Genomic DNA, 11,366 nt, shown 5'->3' on the forward strand with positions numbered 1-11,366 from the left:
ACAATTTACTGTCAAACCTCAGCCGGTAAATAGGATCACCTCCAAAGATCAGCAGCTTCAGTTTTGGAAACAAAACTGCAGGCACACAGGGTTTGGAGCCTTTATTACTGGCACAGACGATGTCTAGATGAACCTCCTTTATTCGACAGATGAGGGAACTGAGGCCCAGGGCAAGGCAGATCATACAGGTAGGAAATATCAGAAACAGTTGCCTGTGACAATCCTGACAGCCTTCAGGGGATTTTTCTTTTCTTTTCTTTTTTTTTTTTTTTTTTTTTTTTTTGGTCTTTTTCTTCTCAACCCCTGATAGTGCCTGGAAAGGTCCTCAGAGACCATCTAGAATAGATCGATGTCGTTTGACAGATGAGGAAACCTGTGTCCAAGTTCCTGAAGTCATCTGCCCCAAACTGCAGTTTGAAACCAGTAAATACTTTGAAGTAGCTAGGTGGGACTTGGGAGCCAAGAGTGGGAGCTGGCCCACTTCCTAGCTGTGAGACCTTGGGTAAGTCATTTATCCTCGTTTGCCTCACTTTCCTCATCTGTAAAACGAGGGAGTTGAGCTTTTGGCTCTGAAGGCCCCTTCCAGTTTTAAGCCTTATATACCTAAGAAAGAATCTGGGATCAGTTTATCTTCTCTCATATTCCCCCCCAGTCGGTTAGCGCCTTTGGAACGGAATCGATGTTTTTTGCCTTTGTGCCCCTGGTGCGTGGCACAGAGGGGGCGCTTCATCAATATTTATAGCCAGGATGTGACTCCTTAGCAGCCAGGGCTCTCTCCACTTGTCCCCTTTAACTTGGCCCCCACTTTTGTCCGTTCCCCAGTCCCCTTCTCCTCCGGGCCTCCCCAGCTTTCTCAAAAGCTCGCTCGCGCACATACTGACACGCGCGCGCACACATACACACACATCCCTTCCCTTCAGAGCCATCCCTCGCTGCCTGCTCTTTGTCTCCTGCTTTCTTTCATACTCTCCCCTCTTCCTGTCTCTCCCTCTCTCCCAGGGTTGCAGTTTGCACGGGCTGCCTCTGCGTGGCCCACAGCCCGGCTGGAGTCACACACACACACACACACACACACACACACACACGCACACACCTCTCTCTCCCTCTCCCCGTCTCATTCCAACACTCCGCCGGCTAATTAAGCGCTGCCTAGGCCGGGCCTGGGCCGGTGCATAATATTGTAATGAGGTAGGAGGGCTCAGCCCAGCTGCCCCAGCATGAGGGGCAGCCCCCGCGCCCGGTGCCAGGAACTAGGAAGCAGCCGACTCTTTTATTGGACTGGAGCATAAACACCCAGCGGCAGAAAGGAAGGAGCCAGCCGGCCTGTGGGGCTGGCTGCCTGGGAAGCCCGACCATGAGCAGGGTGTGGGTGCCCTAACCGATCTCTTCAGGAGCAGCAGCTGGAGTTGACCGGAGATGGGCAATCAATCGGGGCGCCTAGAGGAGCTGGAACCAGGTCTGTGCGCGCTAGCCTTGGCTTGGGGGAGGGAGGCTCTTTGCATTAGCCGGGCATGAAACACTGCCACGGAGACCGCGACTGGGAACTGTACCTTGGGGCTGCCTTTCCCGGCTTTGCTTCTTTCTCTCCCACTCCCACCCCTTGCTGTGGAACGGGTCAATTTCGCGCCTTGAAGGTACTTTAGCAGCGCCCCAGCGCAGCGCACTGAACAGAAAGGTTGAGGTTCCCGGGTTGGGCTGGGGTTAGGGTGGGGGGAGGGCGGTTTGGACTGTTCTCGGCGGGGTTCTGAAGCTACCTTTGCCTTACCTTGGGACAAGGAAATGCTGCCTATTATAATCACACACACACACCCCTCCTACCCGAGAAGACAGGCTCTTCCTGAAGCGGTGCATTGAGGAAGGTAGATTGTCTCTGAGATCAGTGTCCTCTTCCAGCTAAGGAGAAAGGAGAGAGAGAAAGCTTTGGGGCCCGTACTCCCTGATTCTGCTGCTGCTGGGAAGGAGAACCAGGCTTGCCCCAAAGTTCTAAAGTACGGGTACATATCGTGGAAACCAACTTGTCACTCTCTCCACCGGGGCTTGTTGTACATTCCGTGGAATCTTAACTGCAGCACTCAGTTTCTCCACCTGGGCTTGTACCTTTCAAGGAATCTAGTCAGTTTCGCTACTTGGACTCAAAAATTAGTCAGTCTAACACCTGGGCTTGTACATTTCAGAAACAATCACTTGTCAGTCTCTCCACCTGGGGTTTGTACATTTCAGAAACAATCACTTGTCAGTCTCTCCACCTGGGGTTTGTGCATTTCATGTACAATTTCATGGAATCTTAACTAGTCAGCCTCTCCTCCTTGGGCTTGTACATTTCATGAACTCTAAACTGATCAGTCTTTCTCTCCTGGGTTTACACATCTCATGGAATCTAACTTGTCAGTCTCCCTCCTGGGCTTATACATGTGGAATCCAGCTTGTCATTCTTTCCTGCCTGGGCTTTAGCAGCTCCCCTGCTCCCAGTCTGCTATCTGAAAGGCCAGCTGCTTCAAACTTTCTAGGCCTTGGCAATGAGAAAGTGTGCCCTTGCAGGGGTTCTCTTTTCCATTGTCCCTCCTGCAGGACGTCAGTTGCATATTAAGCACTCCAAGTTCCATGGAAGATGGAGAACTCTCAGCCTTCTGTTTGTTTCTTTGAGACAAGCCAAGGGCTTGAACTGGGACTGTCTTATTCAGAATAGTGGCTTTATTCCTGCATCACCTAGATTTCTCTGGTTTAGCTTTTGTTTATCTTCAAGCCTCTCTAAGAAACTCATAGAACTCCATGGAAGGTCAGAGGGTTAGCCAGTTTCTGTTGCCTTGGCATAGGGCGAAAAAAAAATACTTGAGAAAAAAAGTTTTTAATTAAAAACCCATTTTCCTATTTTTGACTTGGCTGAAGGTCATGAATTCAATTTAGCTAGGAAAATTGCAAATTTTAATATCCAGTAGCCAACTCGGGGCAAAACCCTCCTGGGAGTTTAGTGGCAGGTGAAACATGTCCTTTGCTTTCCTATAGAAAAATTCCCAAGATTATTAATGGAGACTGATAACTTCTTAATTTTTAAAATACTTAAAAAATATTCATTTTTTGCTTTTATATCACAGCCATTTCAGGGTACTACCCTGCTGCTCCCACTTCTTCCATCATTGAACTTTCCTTTGAAACACAGAAAAAAAAAAAGTTAAGCAAAAATAACCTTACAAGGACAAAATCAGAACACAAATGCAACATTCTGCCCTTGTAGGTCCCCACATCTTTGCAGGGAAGAGGAAGGTATATTACATTATCTTTTGCGGCTCAGATTAATTTCTATAATGACTCAGATTTGGGCTTCATAATATCATAGATCTGAAGACAGAAGGGAATTATGAGGAAGCTAGGGGTGGGAGATGACTTGTCCAAGGTCAAGCAAGTGGTAAGCAGGAGAGAAATAGCCTTTTTAGTGAATCAGATACTCAATTCTAAAATCCTGAAATCCTGACCAGATATATTACACAAGACCTGATCACAAACTTAAACGGTTGTGGGGTGTGTATGTGTGTTTTTAATGGGAAGGAATGGGAAGGAATGAGAAGAGAGGAGGATCCGGACTTGAGGTTTCTTCATTTCAGGAAGCCCCCAGTGTGGAAATTCTCTTCTGGGAACAGTCTGTAATCTTGTCATGTTAAAAAATTGCTGGGAACACTTAGAGGTTAAATGACTTGTCCAGGGTCACACGTATGGTCTATGCTCAAGGCGATACTTGAATCCAGGTCTTCTCTACCTGGTAGCAAAAATCTGGATCTTTATTGTTTGAAAAACAGTTGAGTCCCAGCTCTCTCCTCAGCCTATACACTTCCCCAGGGCAGAGTTGCCTTCACATATAATTCAAATGTGGGCAATAGGAGGTCATTTAAGCAGGTGGTTAGATAGGGAACACAAAATCCATGGTGATAAATCTCTCCCACCAGGACTTGCCGCGTCAGGGCTATTCCAAAGGGCTTACCTCCCTTCTCTGCTTTTTATTAAAAATATGACAACACGGTGTCACCTTTGTCAGAAATTTCCAAAGTCAGAGGAAGTTGTCGACAGTTCCTGCTTCTCAGTGTCTTCGGCCTAAAGCCCGACGGAGGGCTGGCCAAGGGGGGACGGTGGGAGGCACCCGTGGATGAAATGGGTCAGGATCCCGCTTTGGGGCTTCCCGGACTTCTCAGATCCCTCGTAGTCCTAAATCTATGGTCCTTGGGGATGGCAAAGGACCCAGAATAAATAGAAACATGTCCTCACAGTGCCTGGCACCTAATACTGAATAATGAATGCTTGTGGATTGATTCCTTTATTTAAAATTTTATGGGTGTCATTTTTTTATGACACCATCCTTTCCGAAGTAAGTCCTGCTTCCCTTGCTCACCCAGAAGGCCTTCCCTTAGAAGAAAGAATTTTGAAGAAGGGGGACGGAGATCCAAGCCTGGAGACGGAAGGTCTTGGGTTCAAATGTGGCCTCAGATGCTTTCTATCGGTGTGATACTTAACCCCCATTGTTTAGCCCTTATGGCTCTTCTGCCTTGGAACCAACACGCAATATTGAATCTAAGACAGAAGATTTAATTTAAAAAAAGGGAAGAAAGAATAAAAAAGGACTGAAAGAAACCCAACAGAGCAAAACTAACCCCACATTCAACACTGACACCATTTGCAATATTACACTTCCACGGTCCCTGATCTCTACAAATTAGGGATTGTCGGATCATAGATTTAGATCCTTTGAGCCACAGAGAGGGTAAATCACTTGACCGAGGCCACACAGGTAGGAGGTGGCAGAGCCAGGACTTGAACCCACATCCAGAGTTCCTTCCATAGTACGATGCGGAGGGGCATTTCCCATGTTTCTGTTTCCAAGGCAAGCTTGGTCATTATCATTATCCAGCATTCAGTTTTGTCATTGATCAATTTATTTTATTTTATTTTATTTTATTTTTTAAACACCTTCTGTCTTGGAGTCAATACTGTGTAAGGGAAGGCAGTGGGGGTCAAGTGACTTGCCCAGGGTCACACAGCTGGGGAGTGTCTGAGGCCAGATTTGAACCTAGAACCTCCCATCTCTAGGCCCGGCTCTCAATCCACCGAGTCACCCAGCTGCCCCCATCATTGATCAATTTAGCACAAATATCGAAGCCAAAAGTTCTTGACCTTTTTTGTGTGTCAAAGACCCCAATTTTAGGGCCAAGATTATTGACAATAAAGAGGTGATATCTGCCCCCAGGTATAAACCCCACTGTCTAGATTCTCCTTAGAACATCCTTAAAGCCCCGTTATAAACTTAGGAACCTTCTGATTCCCTTTCTGGTAAAGGGGGGCCCCTCCCCATTTTTCCTCTGTTTGGTGATATTTAAGGACTGAAATGTTGCCGGTGTGGCTGGTTGCCCCCTCTGAGAGGACTCGGGGCAGTTGCCAAGGCTGAAAAATTCATCAACCCCGCAGGAAGTTAATACCTTTTAAATTATTGCTATTTTTATCTCATCATCAGCCGATGGGTCCCTCCAGTCTGTCAGCCTGCAGACATCCCTCGCCTGTCCAGGTCTCTCCAGTCCTGGGATCGATCCCAGCTCTGGATGCGAATGTTTTAGGCAAGAAAATCGAGGCTGAAATGTGGCCGGGGTCATTGTCAAGAACTCCTTTCCTCCCTGGCTTCCTTTAGGGACCCAGCTTCGAGTAGCACCTCTTCCAAGAAGCCTTCCTTGGTGCCCCTTCCCCTCTAAGGCGACCTCATATCTGCTTTGGATGTAACGTGTGTGCATAGCTCTGAGGTACGGATGGCAAAGACCACTCTGTGCCTGGCATGTGGGCTAGGATGGCCAGTCAATTTTTTCTTATAGACCTTAATGCCTCCAAGAGTTCGGAGGGACTGTTGAGGCCATAGAACACAACCCATCCTCCCAACCAGTATTTTTAGAGGTGAGGAAACTGAGGCCCAGAGACAGGATTTGAATTCGTGTTTCAGAGCCTGGCTCTCTCTCTCCGCCCGGCATGCTGCCTCCCGCCATGGAGCCAGCTTTGAAACTAGCCCTTCTGACTCTCCGGGCCAGACCCCTCTCTGTTGCACCACGCCACCGCCTCCTCCTCAATCATAATAAAAGATTAAAATATAAGATTAGAGAGCGAATTCCTTTCCAGTGAGTAGCATTACAGCAATCTCTCTGGCATTAAGCACATAACAGTGTAACCCTGTTATTACACAGCTCTGGGTGCGCAGCTGATTCAGTCATGGCTCCCCACGGGCTTGAAGAGGATCCAGGAGGGGCCGGATCAGCTGCAGAACCGGGGCTGCCCCAGGAAGGCTTCTGTCCTCGGGGCCAAGATTCTGTCGCTACCTCGCTGGCTCACCTGCCTTCAGGTTTCTCAGCTCTGGGATCAATGAAGGGATTGGAGTAGATGACTGACCCACAAGGGCTCTTTTAGCTCTCAACAGGGCTCCCAAAATAGGTTACAATATATATGAGGAGGAGAATATCTACATAATAGAATCTAGAATAGAATAGACTAATATCTAAATAATAGAATCTATAATAGACTAGAATAATCTTTAGAATCTATAATAGACTAGAATCTATAAATAATAGAATGTAGAATAGAATTGAATAATATATAAATAGAATCTAGAATAGACTAGAATGTATAAATAATAGAATCTAGGATAGAATAGAATATATAAATAATAGAATATAGAATAGGATTGAATAATATATAAATAGGATCTAGAGTAGATTAGAATATATAAACAATAGGATCTAGAATAGAACAATATGTAAATAGAATCTAGAATAGACTAGAATTTATAAATAACAGAATCTAGAATAGAATAGAATAATATATAAATAGGATCTATAATAGAATAATATATAAAGAGATTCTAGGACAGACTAGAACAATATATAAATAGACTCTAGGACAGACTAGAACAATATATAAATAGAATCTAGAATAGACTAGAATAATATGGAAATAGAATCTAGAATAGACTAGAACAATATGGAAATAGAATATAGAATCAAATTGAATAATCTAGATATAGGATCTAGAATAATATAGAAATATAATCTAGAATATAATATATATAAATAGTAGAATCTAGAATTGAATAATAGGACCTAGAATAATCAAATAATAGAAATAATAGAATCTAGGACAGAATAGAATAATATATAAATAGAATCTAGGACAGAATAGAATATGTAAATAATAGAATCTAGACTCAAATTGAATAATATATAATAGAAGAGAATAATAATTAATATAATATATAAATAATATAATACATTAATACTATAATACATAAATAACATAATACAATAGTATAAAGGAATACAATCACATATAAGCAATATATACTATAATATAAAATATGATACATTAATATAGAAATAATATAAGACATCAATATAGTAAAAATATCATGTAATATGTAAATACTATAATCAAATAGTATAAAAGTATATAAGTAATGTAACACATCCTATCATAATATATAGCATTATATAATATAACATATACAATACATTACTATATAAATAATCTAATATAACATTAATAAGATAATATATTAATATAATATATAATAAGTAAAACTGAATTATTTAAACCCTTATCCTCCATCTTTGAATCAATACTGTGTACTGGTTCCGAGGCAGAAGAGTGGTGAGGCTCTAGGCCATGGAGGTGCCCTCATCTCCCTGATCTTTATTTTCTCCTTCTTGGCAAGCTGGTTCCATTCACTGTGACTTTTGACGACCTGAAGGACTCTCTTCTGCAGTCTGATAGCAGACAGTCTCGGTTTGACCTTCTACCCAAGTTCCAGCCCCCCAGTTCTAAGCCATCCGTCTATCTCAACTTCTTATCTGTGTCTCATTCTCCCAGGGTCAAAGCTGCCACATCCGACCCTTTCTACTGCCCTAGCCTGGCTTTCGTTCTTGCTTACAAGGGGCCCAGCACTCTGCTGAATGCCAGAGGCAGGAATAGGAAAAAGCCAGACTGGCCCCTGCTCTCGAGGAGCCCCTGTTCCGCTGGGGGAGAGCCCATGTGGAAGGAAGCTCTTCTTCAGGGCGGATGGCAAGGCCCAGAAGTCCTGAGGGGGCTGCAGGGGGGCAGATGGCGAGACCTAGCGGGCCTTGGGCTCCATGGCCATGGGTAGGCCAGATGACCCAAGGAGAAGAGGCAAGGAAGCACCATGGAGAGCAGATAGCTAAGGCCTGGTACTGCGCCATTTCGTCAGTTTGATGGTTGGCTCCCATCATCTCATCCCTACATGTTGTGAGCTCTTTGCTTTTAACCTCCCTGGTGCCTTTTGTAGACAGAGCCACGATGGCCTCTAATTCTTTGGTCTTGTTGCCTCTTGGCGCTCTGCCTTCCCTTTCCTCCCACTATCGATCTCATATACTTCTAGTGCAGAATGGTAGAGTAAGAAACTGTGAACTTGGAGCAGGAGAGACCTGGGTTCAAATCCTGTCTCTCACCCTTATTCAATTGTGTAACTACCTCTCTGAGCCTCAGTTTCTTTGTCTGCAAAATGGGAGAAATAATGTCTGCAGGGCCCATCTCACGATGCTGAGTGAGGTTGTCTTGTGGCTTAAATGAAATAATGGATAGAAAACCCTGTGTAAACCTCAATGTGCTCCCTGAACGCCTGCTAGTCTGATTGTTGTTAATAATAATGAATTGAAGCAATCGAGTTGAATTCATTCAACAAACATTGAAGAAAAGGGTCCCCACCGTGGCCCGGAGCAATGGAACTTTGTCATTTTAGGGCACAGAAACTCACTGACGTCTCCTTTTCTCCCGCAGTCCAAGAACAGGCCAGGCTTGCTCTGTGACGTGGGCAGAGCCTGGGGAGGGATGGAGGGCACCTGGGCCCAGGCAGGGGCAGCTGGCCTCATTTCTCCCAGCTGCTTCTCTCATCCTTTTTTTTTTTTTTCCCTTGTGTTTTCTCAGAGGAGAGGAAGGTTTTTGTCATGCCTTAACAATAAGCCTGCCTTGTTGGAGAGACGGCATGATTCAGGTGCATCGCTGACACATAACTGACTGGGCATCCCGGGGCAACTTATTTAACCCCTCACTGCCCCAGGTGCTCCCTAAAGATTAAATTGATGGCCAGTTGCTGCCCTTCATTGGTGGAGGGAATTTTCTTACCAGGAGGCTTCCCTTGTACTAATGAAGTGAATGAATGAAAAAGATAGTGAAGGGTTTGCTGTGTGCCTAGCACTGTGCTGAATATTGGGGAGGCAGATCCAAAACTAAGACAGTTCTTGTCTTTTGGGAGCTTACGATTTTTATTTAAAACCCTTATCTTCTGTCTTAGAATCAATACCACGCGAGGGCTCGGCAGTGGAGGTTAAGTGATTTTCTCAGTCACACAGCTAGGAAGAGTTTGAGCTCATTTGAACCCAGAACTTTCCATCTCTAGGCCTGGCTGTCAATCCACTGTGCCACCTAACTGCCTCCTGAGACATATAATTTAATAGAGGAGGGGTTAACAAATCCAGGGGAATGGTGGCAAGAGAAGGGAATTCTTGTCCTTTGAGTCACAGGGATGCCTCAGGGCAATGGGTTGCACACCTTTGCAGAGACCGTGGAGGCTTTGATTTGATTATTCTGCCCAAGCAAGGTAGGGAGTCACAGTGGGAAAATACAGGAGGCAGCAGCAGGGCAGATGGCAAGATGACCAGGGGAGACACTGAGGGTTAAATGAAATCACAGATCTGGGCAACAGCAACAAGAAAATGCCTGGGTTACTCATAGCCTGTCCCTGTTTTTTGTGGGGCTTAAGGAAGGATGGACAGTCCCCAATTTTGGTATCCCTGAGGATCTGAGATTTGCAAGGTGGGGGTGGCTGTGAGAAACCGATTCTGGAAAAAAACCCTATTTTTCCGATTTTGGTCTCTATAGGAAGGCTCCCTAAAAATGGCCGCTGTCTGTTTAGACTCAGAAGGGACCTGAGAGGTCGTTGACTCTATGTTCCTTGGAACGAAGGCCCTGGGTGTGTTTTAATAAAATTCCAGTGAGGCAAAACATCCTGACACCCAAGTGAAAACTGTGGTTCGGCAAGGATGAGACATTTCGGTGTAATGGGAAGAACCCAGGATGAGTTTCAGGCTCTCCTCTGAGAAGGCTTATTTGCCTCATCTGTATTATGGACCCCTTTGGGTGGCTGACTGTGGAAGGCTATGAGCCTCTTCTCAGAATAAGGTTTTTAAATGAATAAAACAAAATACATAGGATTATAAAGGAAACCAATTAATAAATAATAACTAGCATTTCTGTGATGTTTTAAGGTTTACAAATCACTGTACAAATGTCATCTTCTTGACTCCTTACAACAGTCCTAGGAGGTAGGGTGCCATTATTCTAATTGAGGGAACTGAATTCAGCATTTACAGGGATAAGCTAATAAGTGTCTGAGGCTGGATTTGAACTTGGGTCTTCCTGATTCTAGGTTTCACGTTCTATTCACTATGCCATTTCGCTGCCTTCTTGAAGCTATAAGTTAATTATACTGAAATGGTTTTCAAAATATTTTCTCCAAACTTCATTGACCCCCTAATTAAGAATCCCTCTGCTAGATGATTGCCTTGCTCTGATTTTCTAGCTTTGAATCTATGAGGAATTCCCTTTTATAATCTCAGTTTGTTGACTGAATAGGCTACGTGTGCAAATATGAGATGAAGAGAAGCATCAAAGACAATGTTGCCACGTTTGGAAAGGCGAGGGGAAACCATGGAAAGGATGCTGGACCTAAGGGTCAGGGGATCCTGGTTCGATTCCACCCTGAAATTTAATATCCATCCAATCTTGGGCAAGCATTGGAGCATCTCTACATCTCAGTTTCTTTTTCTGTAAAATGAGAGGGTTACTAAGTGATCTCGAAGCTCCCTTCCAGTTCAATCTGTGATTCCATCATCCTTTTCCAAGAACAAACAAGTCAGAAGGGGGTACCAAGGCAAGAACAACTCCAACTCCAAGGCTGACTATGATGCTTTATTTAGGTATCTGGCCCTTTTTATTGTTTTGTTTTCAAATTAAGTTTTATTTTTGTTTTAATAATTTATTATATCTCCTTCCCACACCCGTCCCCAAACCCTTGCAACAAATGTGTATGGCCAAGCAAAACAAGTCCCCAGATTGGTCATTTCCAAAAAATCGCTTTCTACAGATTTTGTTTGTCACCGCTGTTGGGGGGTGGGAGAGAGGGGAAGGGGGGTAGTAGCTCTTTATTTTGGCTTTGGAAAGTTTGTGCGCATGGTCATTCTGGGAGGGGAGGATAGGAGAGGAAGGAAGGAAGGAAGGAAGGAAGGAAGGAAGGAAGGAAGGAAGGAAGGAAGGAAGGAAGAAAGAAAGAAAGAAAGAAA

At 44.4% G+C, this 11,366-nt stretch overlaps 1 protein-coding gene across 2 annotated transcripts in view; it reads left to right on the forward strand.

Annotated features, from left to right (window-relative positions):
• Positions 1-1,321: 1,321 nt before the first annotated feature.
• Positions 1,322-11,366, forward strand: part of SPECC1 (sperm antigen with calponin homology and coiled-coil domains 1) — a 191,758-nt gene continuing 181,713 nt past the window's right edge. For both annotated transcript variants that reach the window (XM_044673005.1, XM_044673006.1), the window contains exon 1: positions 1,322-1,456. In XM_044673005.1, the coding sequence (XP_044528940.1) occupies positions 1,417-1,456 (40 nt within the window). In that variant the 5' untranslated portion in view covers positions 1,322-1,416. The remainder of the gene's footprint in view (positions 1,457-11,366) is intronic.

This window comes from Gracilinanus agilis, chromosome 4, assembly GCF_016433145.1.
Source record: "Gracilinanus agilis isolate LMUSP501 chromosome 4, AgileGrace, whole genome shotgun sequence".
Classification (NCBI taxonomy): Eukaryota; Metazoa; Chordata; class Mammalia; order Didelphimorphia; family Didelphidae; genus Gracilinanus; species Gracilinanus agilis.